The sequence below is a fragment of the Solenopsis invicta genome, chromosome 13 (assembly GCF_016802725.1).
Source record: "Solenopsis invicta isolate M01_SB chromosome 13, UNIL_Sinv_3.0, whole genome shotgun sequence".
NCBI lineage: Eukaryota > Metazoa > Arthropoda > Insecta > Hymenoptera > Formicidae > Solenopsis > Solenopsis invicta.
The window spans coordinates 4,546,666-4,563,169 of record NC_052676.1 but is presented as its reverse complement, the minus strand read 5'-3'; the positions used below and the strand labels follow the sequence as shown (position 1 = coordinate 4,563,169).

The 16,504-nt window shown below is 34.0% G+C and overlaps 1 protein-coding gene across 8 annotated transcripts in view; it reads right to left on the bottom strand.

The window, feature by feature from the left end:
• The window catches only part of LOC105201728 (whirlin), a 124,943-nt gene that overhangs the window by 45,367 nt on the left and 63,072 nt on the right, over positions 1-16,504 (bottom strand). For 7 of the 8 annotated variants that reach the window (XM_039456813.1, XM_039456815.1, XM_039456819.1 and 4 more), the window contains 5 exons: positions 15,333-15,656; positions 14,795-15,024; positions 13,008-13,311; positions 11,649-11,708; positions 5,607-5,761 (listed from right to left, as the gene is read on the bottom strand). In XM_039456813.1, the coding sequence (XP_039312747.1) occupies positions 5,607-5,761; positions 11,649-11,708; positions 13,008-13,311; positions 14,795-15,024; positions 15,333-15,656 (1,073 nt within the window). The remainder of the gene's footprint in view (positions 1-5,606; positions 5,762-11,648; positions 11,709-13,007; positions 13,312-14,794; positions 15,025-15,332; positions 15,657-16,504) is intronic. The other variant, XM_039456818.1, reaches the window with a different exon arrangement.

Genomic DNA, 16,504 nt, shown 5'->3' with positions numbered 1-16,504 from the left:
ATGTACTTTAGATTTTTTAATATTTCATAGGACTGCGTTAATAAATATTCAATTTTGTAATAATAGAGTGTGATTAAATAAAAAAAAAAGTTTCTTATTACCAGAATTTTATTATTATCAGAATAAAGTATTGAATATTTTATTAGCGCAATTAAGATTTTATTCTTACGTTATGAAAATGGTAATAATAAATATTAGTTTTTTTTTATAATAATAATGATTGAACATGAAAAACTTTATATTAAGATTCTTTAATAATATTAATTTCATACAATTGCGTTAATAAATATTCGACCTTTTATAATAATAATGTGTTCAAATAGCACAATTTTATTATTATCAATACACAAGCTGGAATATTATTATTACAATTAAGAGCTGCACGAATTATTTTAATTTCCATAAGTAGCTTAACGGTATTGGGCTCAGAGAATTAATTTAAATGTATAAGATAATGCCAACATAGAGTTGACACCAATTGTTTGTATGTAACATATATAACTTCTTTTTGCAATAAAATTAACAAGATATACGTTTCGAACCCATCTTCAAGTACAAGTCATAGTGGTAATTACCAATAAGACAGTGCATGGTCAATTAACATTATATTACAAACGAACAATTGGTCGATTCTATATTCATATTATCTTCATATATTTATTTTGATTCCGTTCTTTGATAATAATAGCGATAATAAATAATAACTCTCTTCTAGTGATAATTGTTGAAAGAAAAATGTTTACGTTAAGATTTTTTAATTATAAATATTTTACAAAGATTTATTCGTACTAAAAGTAGGCGAATTAATAAAAATTGAAAAAACAACTTTTTGTTCGCGAAATTGAAAATCAAAGATAATAAAAAAGAATTGATGAGCCGAGCTGATGCGCCTTGTTATGCTTGTATAAACTTAGAAAACATTAGAAAACATGAATTGATAATAATGTTATTGAGTCAAATGTTTTAACCTGAAAGGCGATTATTCTCAGGTTGTGCGGATAGAATAAAGTCATAATAAGAACAAAAACAAGTTTTTAATTAAAAAATAATGGTAACAAAAACAAGTAAAGATATTATATAAAAAACTTAAACGCGCAATTTAGAGATGTATAGGATATACAGTCTCTGCAAAGTAAATATATAATTTGGAAATGTGTTAATATTAACACTTCAAATAAACTATGAAAGTTATGTGAATATATAAGATTATATTTTTATTTAGAAACATTTTTAGTTTATTTACTCTATTTCTTATTAAAAATTAAATTATTTTTTACAACATCAAAAATCTCAATTTTTTGTGTATCTTAAGTATTTAAAATAATTAAACAAAATTTTATTATAATTGTCTGTATATTTATTTTGTAAATAAATAAATTTTGTTTTATTTTGCAGAACTGATCTTTGCCTTGCAATGAAACTTTACATCATTAAATTTTCTTGAATATTTAAAGAACTTAAATAAAAAGTTTAGATTTTTTTTTTTTATTACTTCTTATTTCATTATTTCGTTATTAATTATATTTTTATTAGAGTCCATGTTTACGTCTTATTGAAATAATTTTTTATCCAGATAGAATATCGTTACCAAATTTTTTTCTATTGCTTTCAAACGCAATATAAAACAATTTTTTTAATAATTTTCTTAATGTTTCGCGAAATGCCTTATACATTCTTAAAGTTATCGCACTTGGTAATGATGACTGCACTAAAATGCTGTTCATATAAAAGAACGGCGTTTACATGCATCGAAATAACATGGGTCGAATTAATAAAGTCGTTCTAAGAAATAATCCTGGAAACAAGACATTTCCACGCGCAAAAGTCATTTTTTACCGTGAAATCGAAAGCGCTTGTCGCGCGGCGTGTGTCGAGTATACGTTGCGAATGGAAATGTAGAATAGTGAAAACCGTCGTGCACCCGCACCGTCGACTAAATCCACCCCGATTATCGATTTCCCTCCCACGCGCCGCCACGTGGAAAACATCACCTTTGCGGCGATTCGCCCTTCGCGCGCTCGTCCCACAGATTTCAGCAAAGAGAGCTTGGCAAAGCAAATTTCGCTCCATATCGGCACAAGCCGAGCGCCTTCGAAATGCTAGCTATAGAAATTTCCCCCAAGCGCATAGAATATTTGTTACCTCGATAAATATCACACGGCCAATTAAAGGTCTAAAATTGAACCGTGGATGTGCACTTTATAAATTTAATCTTGATAATTTCTCGGTAGTAAACTCGGAGCAAACTCGGAGAACACAAAAAATAAAGACAAATCGGTCTCTTGTGACACCAAACTTATTAACAGATTACAGAGCCCTGGTGAATCGAAAAATAGGATATTCTTCAACATCGTGTAGAACTCTTCGTTTAAAAAAATAGTTATAATTAATAGTGTGTTTCTGTTTGATAAAACTACATGTATTAAAAATTGAAAAAGTATTATTCGAACACAATTTTCTCAGAATACACATTTTTCAAAGCGGTAGCTATACAACTTAGATATGGTTTATTCGAGTTAAAAATGTTAAAGCAATGTATATTCTTAATAACATTTGACATCGGTCACGAAGGCTTTTTCCGATTTTAAGCTATAACAAAAAAAAAAACAAAGACATTTTTTTAGAAAAATGCAATTTTTAAGTTGAAAACGGTTGATCCAAAAATAAGTATTTAAAGAAGAAAAAATTGCTTACTTTTTAATTTTAATTAACTTATCGAGATCGAATCACTGTTACTCGAAACACTATTACTCGAAACACTATTATTATTTTCAAATTTATTCTAATTTTGCTAATAAAAATACTAATATTTTTAAAACAGAGACACCTGTCTCAATCAATAAAAGTTTTACAAGGTGTTGAAAAATACTATTTTTTTTCTCGATTTGTTAGCGTTCTATAAATCCTTGAATTTTTTTCGCCTAGCGAAACAAAAGCGGCATATAAATTATCGATTAAAGTTTTAAAATATATACCGTGACAAACTCACTGACTTATGGGACGTTAACGTGATTATTAATGTTTAATGTGATTATCAATGCTTAACGGCGATGAGCGGGAATTCAATGATTTTTGCGGCGCTATTGTGGCAGGGGTGGACAGATCGAAACGGATTAAACACGGTTTGATGAAAAAAACTGATCTACTTTAGCGTCTGCTAGCGTAATTGAAGTTCGCAAATGCGCGATTTCTCGATTCGGACGATTAAAAACCAATCGATGGCCGCAACGATGAGCAGCAACGTGCCGTCGCTTCTGGCTTCGTTAAAACGGCATAGATAAGAGCTATTAACATCTCACGAGCCAGGTTGCAGCCTGGGTGAAGGTAAGTGCATTGAACTGCTGTCGAAGCGCCCTGTACGCATCTACTAGCTCCCGTCTGTTTACATACCTGGGTACTCGGATACTAGTATGAGGAGATGCTGAAAAGAGGGGTATGGATACCGTGAGAGTCTTAGGAGGAATGAGAGAAAGGGACGGAGGGAAACGTAACGTGGTGGTAAATGAAATATCGATGTACCACACGTACCCTACAGAGAAACGCCATTACGTTAATCCCGCTTTGAGAGGAGCCGGGGATTTTTTCGTGCTCACCTGCGATCTTTGCGCGAATCTCTCGCGGCCCCCCTTCCCCCTCACGACTCTTCGTCGTCCGCTCGCGAAGAGCGAAAAGACGTAATTAGCTGTTTGTCAATCGTTCGGCTGCCATGCAGAAATGCCGCGTGACCTTCTTGCGCCTCGAAAGTAAATTGTCGCTCGCTATACAGCGCGTGTCGGTACACAAGCGTAATTACGAGTCTCTGTCGCTTACGAAGTTAACGATGAATTAATTGCAGACGATAAATTTAGAGTCAATTTCTCGTTAGCGAACATTTTAACGCGTTACTTTCTGTTTATCCCATACAGCACGGAAAGATTGCAGCAACACTGCAGAAATATTTCATCGCAAAGTTTTGCAACATTGGAAAAAAACGTTGCGAAATGTTGCAGCAATGATGAAACGTACGTCTTAAAAAAAAAATTCCAATGCAGTGTTGCAACAATGTAATGTGTTTTAGTATTTTTGATAATCTCGATAGATACATCGTGGAAACTATGGCATCATAAATTGACAAAACTTTCGTAATAATTGCACTCGGATGATACGCCTTAACGCAGCAGTTTTGTTGAAATAAAATTTCTGAATAGTATTTGTGACAAATTACACAAATTTAAAGTGTAATTACTTTATAATTATTAAAAAACCGTTTGATTTTTTATTTAAAATTTTGCCATGCTGAATATTTTATATTGTAATATTTTTATATTATATTTAGAAATAATTATGTATTTTTTTGTAAGCATATATATGGATTAATTATATTTCTGAATGTTTTACATATAAATCGACTAAAATATTTTTCTTAATTATTGAATAATTTCTTCCAAATTTAGCAAATATAACACTAAGATTATTGGCGATATCGTTATAGTTTTATCGAAATAATATTTTGAATTTAATTTAATTTAATGTTTAATTTTGCAAACAGTTATCAATATTTTATAAAAGATTTTTCTATATTTCTACAATATTTCTACATTTATCTTTGTAAATATACCTAATGATTGCAGATTATAATTTTTATGCAAGATTGTCATATAATATAATAAATATTGTTCCATCGGAGAATATTCCACAGACTCCTTTTTATTAATACATTTCGATACATATAACTTTCAATTATATTATATATTCCTGAATTAATTATTACACAGAAAAATTAAAAAATTTACTGCCAAAATACATCTCATTCACTTTTCTTTTTCAACTCAATTTTAGGGACTCGTCTTTTCAAGGAATCACTTCATAAAAAATGTGGATAAAAAATCTTATGATGCTGTTACTTTTATGTTTTGCGCGATTTATTAAATTACGTATAAAACTCTGTCTGGTTCATCAGGTGGCGATGGCGCACACTGCTAGCGTATGCGCTGTGTGGGACATCTAATTTTTTTTAATATGAGAGATTTTAAATATTAAACAGAATTTCTTTTTTTATGTTGAATTTATGTAGAAAGATAAAATAATTTCATTTGTTGCATATCAAAGTTTCTCAACTTTCGTTCCATGTACATTAATTAATATCAAGCTTGAAAAGCAACGACAGACTGACAGACATCCTATGCATGTAAGCAGCTTTGTGTAAACTTGTTAAGTATTTAGATGAAAATGATCGCCAGTACGTCCCTCGCTAATTAACTCATCGTGTATCTACACAACAAACTCAAGCGGCTACGGCGAAAGGGAAGGTGATCTTAACGCAATAATAGCGGTATCGAAGAGAAAGTGGTAAAAGTCAACGTCGAAAGGGTCGCTGTCACCATTTTGAACAAGCACTTGTCGCCATTTTGCCGGCGATAAATTTCTTCAGTCTCAGACCGAAGTCTCGAGGCCGTAACTTCAATGGTTTCCTTTACTTCAGCATCGATTCTTAATGACCTAGGATTACGCGATTTTCCCTGACGCGTGAAAATTACGCCGTTCAAAATGGCGGCTTGCGACGCCATCCAGCGTCGAGGAAAGAGAGAGAGAGAGAGAAAGAGAGAGAGAGAGATCATGCGGTCGACCTGGTCCTGGGCATGTCGGCCCCGAGACCGCTGTCCTCGCTCGGCGACCTATACTCCTGGTTATCCCGCGGTAGAAGAGGGCCCGTCACTCCTAGGGGATCTCCCTCGACGTCCACCAGTCGTCCCGGACGGCAACAACCACCGGGCACACCCCTCTGCGGGAAATCAGATGTCCTGTCATGCCGTGCGCCCTTTCCGTTCATCGCGTAAAAAGAGAGGGTGCTTTCTTAGTTTTTCTTTTCTCGAACGAGGGGCGATCGGCCGATCGATGATTTCGTCGCCGCGCTGGCGAGAAGATATACGAAATATCCCTCCCACGGACCGGTCTTTGTCTCACTCTAATCCGCAAATATTTATTGTTACGACATCGTCATTTTTGTTTTCGCGTATATAGCTACACCCAGAGAAAAATTATGTTTGGCTTAATAAAAACGTTTCTTTAACCCTTTGGGATCCAATTCTTTTTCTTTTTCCTTTGATAACTATTTTTGACAATTTTTACTTATTGATGTAAAATGGAAGTTGTATGTGGTTTCTTGGAGTATTTGATGGGACGTGTATGTATATCCCGTTGGGATCCAAAGGGTTAACTTAATTTTTTTAAGTTGAAGTGAAAATATCTTTGCAGAAAATAAAAATTTATTTAATCTCAAGAAACAACGTTATTAGACTTTCTAAAAATAAGTAAATTATTTGTTTAATTTAAACATATAATTTTTTAATTAAAAACAATATTGATAGAAATGTAAGAAATAATTTAGTTTTTCTGGTTTTTATAAAAATGTATTTTTTTCATTTAAAGAAAGATTTACGTTGCACAATCAAACTAATAAAATTAATTCTAATAAAAGGAACAATTACAAAATTTCTTCAAAGATACTTTTCTTTAACCGTATAGCAATGCACAAATTTTTTGAATTAAATAAATATTTTTTGACTAAAAGAAAAACCTTTCTTCAGGTGCATCTTTCCGTAATTTTGTCAACGATAAAGTAGCGATTGCAAATAAGAAAAGGATAGAGACAAATTCAGTAACTTAATTAAAATTTAAAGAGATAAGTTATCAGAGATTATCTTCATTCATTTAATTAATTTAAATAAAGGTATGTGTCATATGTGTAATTAAAATAAAATTGAAAAAAGAAAGTTACATATTTATTGGTGATATATATATATATATATATATATATATATATATTGAAATAATAAAAATTCTAGTTAATTGCGTGTGATGAAAATTAACAATTACGGTAATGACAAAGGAAAAACAAAACAATTTCAGTTTTTAATTATAAATAAAATGATTATAAAATGAAATGACATATTTATTATTTAATATCATATATTTTTAAATAAAATCATTATAAATTAATTGTAATTTATTGATGATTATTGAAATAATAATATAAAAGAAATAATTATATAAAATTCCGATAAAAATAGATTAATAATAATAATAATAATAATAATAATAATAATAATAATAATACGTGACACAAGTCTCTTTATGTTTTGATGCCTCGAAAAGTAAAGGCACATTAAATGACGCGTGCTTTATACATTTAGGTTAGCCGCTTCACGCGGCTCATTAACCCCAGTTAGCATTGATCAGCTCAGACCCGTCTGATTTAGTAGCAATTGCAGTTCAAGCACCAGCGAAATTAGCAATTGCACGACAATTCATCATCGATCGACGTGTCGCACGTCGTTCTGCCGGCAACATTTGTCTCCGCGTGCAGCTGACACTTGATTTACGATGCTGCACCGAGGTTTCCGGACGCGCGTGGTCTCTTGAATGAGGGATCGAAACGGTCCACAGCTGATTCACACGCGTCTCCGCCAATCGAGATGCAGCGTCGTGAATCGAGCGTCGATTCATCGGGCGTCAATTTTTCTAGTCGTACGGAAACTCGCGGGCGAAAAATTCGCTTCGATTTCGTTACTTGCGCGAGGTAGTCTTTCTTTTTTTTTTGCGATTTTCTCGCGGAACGCTACTCATTGTCAGTCTCTGATCTTCGCGATCGCTCAGCTCGCGCAGAAACCGCGAAACGGAACGAGCGTCTCGGGTCTCTTAATGTTGTTTTTAGTGAGAGAGAAGGTGGGAAGACGTGATGTCTGGCGAGCACAGCAGCTTTCTACTTGTCTGTTAGTAGCAGGCATCTAACAGATCGTATCCAACTAACGATAAGAAGGGAGAGAATGTATGTGCAAGAGCGCAACATTTTCTCACAATGAGAAATCTTAATTATACACCTCCGTTTTAATTGCGGTAAAGACAGCGACGTTCGTACAAATGTAGTAAAATTGTTTTGGTGCATAATTATAATTACTTTAAAAATTACACTGGAAACTGGGTCACAATACATAAACCTCATTACACGTAGAGCATTATTTATATTCTGCATTCTATACTTACATAATTTATACTATAATTTACTTGTTATAATATAAATTACATTTCCGCCTAATTACAATTATGCAGCATAATCATAAACACCCGATGCTTTGCCCTCAATTACTCACTGTCGATTCCTTCGACTTTATTAAAATATGCAGATTAATTAAACGTTCTTCTGTCCTTCTATAATTATCCCAGATAAACCAGCATAATTATCATAATGTGCAGTAACCAATTACTTAAAAACTTTGAAGTCATTTTATTATTTTATTTATCGTATTTATGAAAGCAGATATTTTAAACATTTAACCAATTATAAAATTTATATCATGCAATGATCAAATCTTTTATCGTGCAGCTGTAACAATATACGATATAAAAAATTATTATTGGAATTATTATCGTTATGTGAAACATTTATACAATATTAAATGCAATATATTATATATAATGGTGCAATTATACGGTATCATAGAATATAGAAAATTGAATGAATTTAAACTGGCTCTTTATTGCTACGTAAAGTAAGATTAGTGTATTCTGTTAAACTTACAATTAGATAAATTGAAGTCAATTTTGATGCATGGAATCTTTATTTTTTACTCAATATGAAAAATAATTGTTGTAAATATGCGAATATTTTTTTAAAAATAAATTAATACAATTTTAAAACAAATTCTGTTAATCTCATATGTCTATTTATCTTTCTTATTTCTGCATAACTACGACTATGCTACCCGAGTACTCACGTGATAGAGGCAACCTTTTTGAATTATATGATTCAATATGAGGAAAAGTTGTATTTAAATCTATGTATTAGTTTATCTGGGTATGTCTATAATAAGAAAAAAAGAATAATGAATGATGAATGAGAAAATAGTCCCGACAGAATTCAATACGAAGGAATCGATTCTCGAATTGCCGGCAAACACGGACTGATCGCAGGTAGCAAAATAGCGCAGCATATAAGCGAGATTGCATAAATAATAGTAAGAGCAGTAGCGGTGAAGTATAAGAGTCGATACAAGAAGATGAAGAAGTGTACAAAGTAGAAGAAGAGCCCATAGCATAATTCCAGAGGAAGTAAAAAGTAAGAGGAGGACACGCCGAGGGAAAAGCTGCTGCTTGGACGAACAAAATTCGTTCGAATAAATCATCGCGTCTATCAAACAAACAGCGCAATTAATAATAATAAATTACTAATTAACTTTTTACTACGACTAGTCCTATCGTGGGAAACGCTGTGACGCTAAAAGCGCATGTAAATGGATACAAAGCGTTTGCTTCTAAAACAAAATAGAGGAATCAACCAGAACGAAGAGTGGAACGAAAAGAGAGATGGATGTTTATACTTAAAAGTCACACATGATTTATCTCACGGCATTTCCTTTTTTTACGACGTTACGTAGAATTCGTTAGCGCTACTACTAAAACTGGCACACGTGCATTTTTCTCGTTTGTCATGGAAGAAATTCAAAGGCGTGGCTCTCAAACCGCGCCAGTACAAGCGCGTGTGTTACGTATTCGCGAGGTGTGACGCGTCAGAAAGGGCCATTAAACGTTATCAGCGCGGCAGAAACGTGGCAAAATTGTTCATCGCACTGGGGGCGCAACGTCATTTGCCCGAGACGACGGATCCGATATTTCCTCGTTGTACACGGAGCGAGTTTTGTTCATCATCAGGCAGCTGTTGTTCTCAGCGCGCGGAAGAAGAGAGAGAGATGTAGAGAGAAAGAGACACGGGGGGGGGGGGCTGCAAGTCATTTTCTTAAAAGACGAGTGTCATGCTTTGTTCGAAGGAGAAAGGTATAACGACAGACCGGAACGATCAAACGGAACAGGATCGATCGTATAAAGGTGATCGATATTGCGCGCTTCCCTTTCTCTCTCTCTCGATCGAGAGCGGCGCAAAGGATTCTCTTTCGCGAAGCGCGACCCTCAAGAGGATCGCGGAGATCCTCCCGCCGAGAGGGATCCTTCGTTCTTCCTAAGAGCGTCTTCCTGTATGCGTGGCGCTTCTCCGTTCCCTCGCACCTCTCCAATCGATTATATATATGTATACTTGATCGCGGACTTTTCCATCCTGCTTCGACCGCCGGTCGCATCTGTGTGTCGGTCGCCGATAACGAGCGATAACTCGATTCCCGAATGTCCGTTCTCATATTTGTCGTTTTGTATCGATTTCCCTTGGGTCCTTCATTTTCACATTGCAAATCTCTCTTGCTTTTGCGCCGAAATTATTTGTATTGCGTAAAGATATTTAAATATAAATGCTGAAATTTCACGTTGATACTTGAATACTAAGGTATATTTAGTATTTAGCGTATCAAGTCACAATACTCAAATACTGAGGTATTTGGTATTTAATGTAACAGTGGTGATACTTAAACACTGACAAAGAAAAATTGTGGACCCGGAAATTCAAAAAATTATGAAACTTTGATAATCATGGAGGATTTTTTGATATGTAATAAGTTATTTTCTTTCTTGAAAAAATCGACTCTTGAAAATTGGTCTGTTTTTCGTTTTTATTTTATCATTCATTAAAAAGAGATAGAACAAAATTTTGCATAGTAAATGTATTTCTCTTAATGAGCTTCATTGATTATAAAACTTAATTAATTCTTAAAAAAATTATTAAAAACGTATTAAGAAAAACAGTCAATTTTCAAGGATTGATTTGTACCTCTTTGAAGTTAATTCGGGCAGCAAAAAATAATTCATATACTACATTTCACAATATTCTCTACGTATTGCCAAAGTTTCATAATTTTTTCAGTCTCCTTTACCTTGTAAGATATATTTAGTATTTTGTATAACAATGATACCTAAATACTAAACAATATAATAGTATTTTAAGTATATTGCAATAAGTTACTGTTTATGAGAATATATATTTCATTTTTTTGTACTGTATATTTTATTACTTTGATTTTTCTAACAAATTCACATTACTCCAGTCACCAATTTCTATCGTAATACAATAAAATTTGACTTTACGATGCAGTATTGTTTTCCGAAATTTGATACGACAGTCAGACAAGTTCTGCTTTCTGTCGTAACAATTATTTCGAGCTATTCTGCTGAGTGTCATAAATTATGGCGCTTTTGTTACGAATTATTAATCGCTGTAGGACATTTCTCTTGGGATTGGCTCCCTTTGTTCGCATAGTTTCGCTCGTTCTCGGGGAGACGATAATTTTCCTAACGGCCGCAATTTGTCGATTAGGGACACGCGCGCGCAACGAGGAACTTTCGGGTGAATATTTCCCTGTTGCTCTCCACGCGGGGTCCATCGACAAAGAGCGGGCGTACGCCAAAGCGATTTCGAGTGTCCCGGTAATTAGGGTGAGCAAAGATTCACAGAACAGTGAGTGAAGACAAAAGAAAGAGAGAGAGGAAAAAAAACCTCGGTTCCATACATCATCGTCGTAGAGAGTTGAAGGCAAGAGAGTTGAAAACAGAAAAACGTGTACATGTACGTATGCCTGTATACGTGGAGTAAGTGACAACGCGCCGGGTGAACGCGGAATTTACGCGTGTGACACATGTGTCTGTATGTACGTGTTCATGTGTGAGTTGCGTTCTATGTAAGCTCGGGGGATATGAATAGAATATGTAGGAAAGAGATGAGTTTAACTTACCGGAAGATCGTGCAGCGAGGGAGTTACTATCAGGTCCGAGTGTGCGCGGTCGCCTTTTCTCTGGAAAAATAAACACGAAGCGCCGTTTTGAAAGCACGTCTTGCCAGACTTTCGGCTTTCCATCAAGACCTCCTGCCTCCTAAATCGCGCGATTCACGTTCTCCGGCGTAACGGCACGGCGCGGTCGTAAACCGCCGTCGGGTTAAAATGAGGAGAGCTCCCTCGACTCTCTATCTCAATTTTGATAATCTTTCTCTAAGGAAATAAATTTTACTTGTTTTAAGTAAATGCGTTTTCTAGAATTATAACATATATATAAATTCGTAGAAATAATTACTTCCAACTATAAATACCTTTTTGCTCCAATAAAATATTATTTGTTGAAAACAAATTATTTATCAATGAAGGAAATGAATGAGATTAATGTAATGCACTTTTAATACAAATACATAGTGAGTCGTTTGAAGAATCCATTTGTTAGTTGCAAGTAAATCGATATTTTTATTGCAAGAATCAGTATTTTCGACATTTTTCCTCAATAACGCTTCCTTAATTTTATTTAATGTTTATTTTTTTTTATTATATACCACTTTAAGAGACAATTTGTTGGTTTTAGAAAACGTTTATTAATAAGAAAATTATTTTTATGTATCAATTAAACGCCTGCCAGACGATTAGAAACAATTTATTTGAAATAAGGAAAATTTTGCTTGAAATAAGTGAATTTTGTTTCGTGTATTTCCAAATTGGGAGACAAAAAACTTGCTAGAGGATTATTTTAAACTTAAATTTCTATAATTATACATTTATCAAGAAAAGTGTTAATATTAAAAAAATTGTCTCGAGTGAAGACCTCTGTCGAAAATAGATTTCATTCTTCATTTTAAATTTAATGATTAGTTCTATTATTGCCACGATAAAAATAATGGGATGCATTTCTAGTTGCATACAAATGCGTTATTCCGAGGTTTGAATTGATTTCAAACTAACTATTATTCCGAACGTTTTAATTTGCATACGTTAATATTAATAATGCGCAAACTTCATTGCATACGTTAAACATTTTTTTGTATGTACCTCGCTATTATTATTATGTCATTCGAATTCTTAGCAATTTGATTTTTTTTTTAAACTACTATTACAGTTTTGCTGCATTAGAAATACTAGTAGCTCCGTTGAAAATTACAATTTCCGGACACACTCTCTCTCTCGTGATTTGAATATCCCATATGAGTTGAATATTCGACATAAATTGAATTTCCGTTGTGACTCAAATTTCCATACGATTTTGTTCATTCGGAATATTCTCAGCACTTCAGAATTAAAATTATTTCGTTTAAAGATCACTTAGGAACTTACCCTGGCCATTGCTATTCTGGGTCGGTAAACGAGATCGTCGAAGGCCGCTCTGTCCTTGTTGTCAACCAACTCCCTGAGCTCCGTCAGCAGCGTCAGTTTCTCGTGGGTGTTGAGCAGGTCGCTCAGACTGACGATCAGGTCCTCTATCGTTAGCCTTCTCGTCCTGTAATCCGCCAGGAGCTGAGAGAGCGCGGCACGTTCGCTCCTGGCGAGGACGACCCGCGCCTTCTCCTCCACCATGGCAGCGGTGGCCGCCGAAATGGTGTGAATGCCACCCCGGTGCCTCCACTCATTTGTGCTGCTCCTTGATTTTCGAAAAATCGATCGAGGATTAAATCGGATGATGTTGGATAAAAATATTTAAACGACCACGAGGTCGAGAGATGAAATTACAAATAGATCCGTAACATGGCATTGACCTTAGGAAATTCAACGCTTTGCAATTCTCACTTTATTCGTGGACTTTAAGAATTTATTTGTGGTAGGCTAATTAATTTTTGCAGCTATTAAACGTACGGAGATTGTATCGAAATTTAAGTTGATGGAAACGATTCACGTGAATTTTGTCCTGGTACATGTGGCGATATAATGATTTTAATCAAGTTAGTTACATTTAATATTCACGCTTTAATTAATCAAGATTTACCAGCAAATATTACCCTTATACTATGATATACGTTTAATTATTGATTTAATTAATGTTATTATAATTAATTCAAACAACATTTTTATATAACGGTTTTATATAACGATTAATATTAACGGTTGAAAATCCTCCCAAAAATTTGAAAATTGAACCAAGAAAAGCGACTGGCGTCAAGTATAGTTTTTATAAATTTTTAATATTGTACGTTTTTAAAATACGTAAAATTTATTTCTGTTCTTCATCTTCTCTTTGCTTTTTTTGTACATCACTAGTGTGGATATGATATAAATTTTATATATAAAATAAATGAAAAATAATATTGAGATATACGTATATTTTTTATTATCTTTTTTTAGAAAGGTAACTTTTTATAATTATTTTTTATACAAGATGAACAAAAAGTCTTGGTCGGTAAAGCATTTCGAAATCAAGATATTTGAAAAAAAAATCTTTCATACAAAAGTATAGTATAGAAAGGAACATAAAGGAAATAATACCAATATAAGATTGATATCTGATAATAAAACTAGTAAATGTTGTAAATAAGAATGCGTCATTTACAAAAGCACATTCACTATTTTATTTTGGTGGTCTCACTTGTTCTCACCTTATTGTTATTTATTAATTATTTAATATTTGATTGCTTTTTCAATAAATTATTAATAATGTAAGTATCAGTTAATAGTTCCTTATATTTTTGATTACTTTAATATTTTCAAAAATAATTTAACAGAACACAGGTATGCTTTAGACGACCGATTTTTTAAATCACACCTTTCACAAGAAAGGGTAATATAAAAATTTATAATAATTTATTACTGAAAAATTTAACATGTATTAATAAAAAAAACATCAAGCTGCAATTTCGAACTTTGATTTGCATCTAAAACAGCACCAAATGCAAAATATAATAAAAAAATAGCTTAAGTGACATGCATTTGGCAAACCTCCCTTATATTAAAAAAAAATCATATAATTCTAATGTCTTATTTTTAAGATATGTTATCGATACTTTTTGCTTGCACATAAAAAATATATATTTTTTAAATATAAAACTAAATATATATTTTTAGGTATATTGTACATGTATAATATAGATTAAATTGTTTATAAAATTTATCAAATCATATTTGAGACTTACGTGGGGCTGGGTGGACGATGATTTCCGGGACTTTCCAGAAGTAAGGGATCATGCTCCGGATATCTATTCGGGATCACTATAGGCTGGCTGGTGGTACACGAATGGGGCACTTTGCCAACGTCGCGTATCAGCAGGCTCATCCTCTTGTTGGTCTTCAGTATCTGAACAGCCTCATCGTGCGTTGCCTCCTCGAAGCTCTGCCCGTTCACTTCGATGATCTGATCGCCCACCTGCGGTCATTCAGGAATGCCTCGTATTAGAGCTCGAGCCTCGAACAATGGGATAATTGAAAATCGTTAACGAAGCGGAACACGGTCGCAATAAAATTATAATACAATCATTTATTATAAAATTATTAAGGAAAGCTTTATAAATGAATGAAAAACAGTAAACGTTAATAGACATTCGTCACATTACAGTACATTCAACAAAATACACTTTTGCTAGAAATCGCGCTTGAATTGGTCGCTCATTCATTTCTCGGGGATCGGTCGGACCCTCGAGAGATCCCGATCTAGTCGAAAAGCATGATTCTCACGAGGAGTCCGGCGCGGTCGGCGACGCTGTCCTTGTCGACGCCCGTCACGTAGATTCCGAGGCCGTATTCGAGGCCGCCACGGATCATCAGGCCTAGAGATTGGCCGGGTTCGATGCACAGCTCAACCTTCCGCGTCCTCGGTCCGTAGCGGGAATCGCGGGGCGGATTAAGGGGCGGCGGAGACGCTGGACGACCTTGGCGATCCATCCAGCTGCAGGACTGCTGACGGCCCGACGACGACCATACGGGGTGACCGCCCCGGCAGCGGGGGTCCAAGGCGGGTCCTCGCACCGTCATGCTCAGGGTTCTGCAGGACTTCAGCATCTGTCAGAGTGCGAAAAAAGAAATGATGTATAATATCTTGGGATAAGGTCAGGGCAACGGAAGGGGACAGAACGGAATTATCAGAGAGTGATTGGTCCTTGGAGACTGCAAAAGCGATAGAGTCCTTGGAAACTGCAAAAGCGATAGAGCTTTGGAAACGTATTGTTAAAGAACGGATAAAACGGAAAGGAACAGGATGTGAATTAAGGAAACTAAAGAGTCAGATTGTTAAAAATTTTTGATAATTTTTTGTGACAAATTGAATCTACGAAAAATAAATGTGAAAGTGAAATTTTGAGGGATATTTTTACAATATATTAATAGTAGAAAATTATATTTTTTATTGACGAATATTTGTATATAATAAATATGTGGATGAAGTATTCTCTATTTCTTTAACAAGATTGTCGTGATTAATAAAACAGCATTATCAAAGAACCAATTTTCAATTTGAATTTATTGTTAATAACTGTTGTCGTTTTGTTAATTTTTATTTGAGTTATTTTTAGAGATTCACCTAATAACAATGGACCTTTTGAGATTTCTAGTTAAAATTTGCCATGATCGAGCTATCAAAAGCGAAAATGTTGCAAAACGAAAGAAATAGTGTATACTTTAACTATATACTTACATATTTTTTTGTTAAATATATATATATTTATGTAAATATTTATGGATAAAAAAAACATTTTTCTATACTTTATATGTTGAATAAATATCTCTCAAAATTTCACTTTCGTACATAATTTATACGTACAAAATTATTCGTACAAAAAATTGTCAAAGGCAAATACGATTTTCTGACAATCTGATCTCCTATCCTTCAAACCCCTTAAAGGATGGGAAAT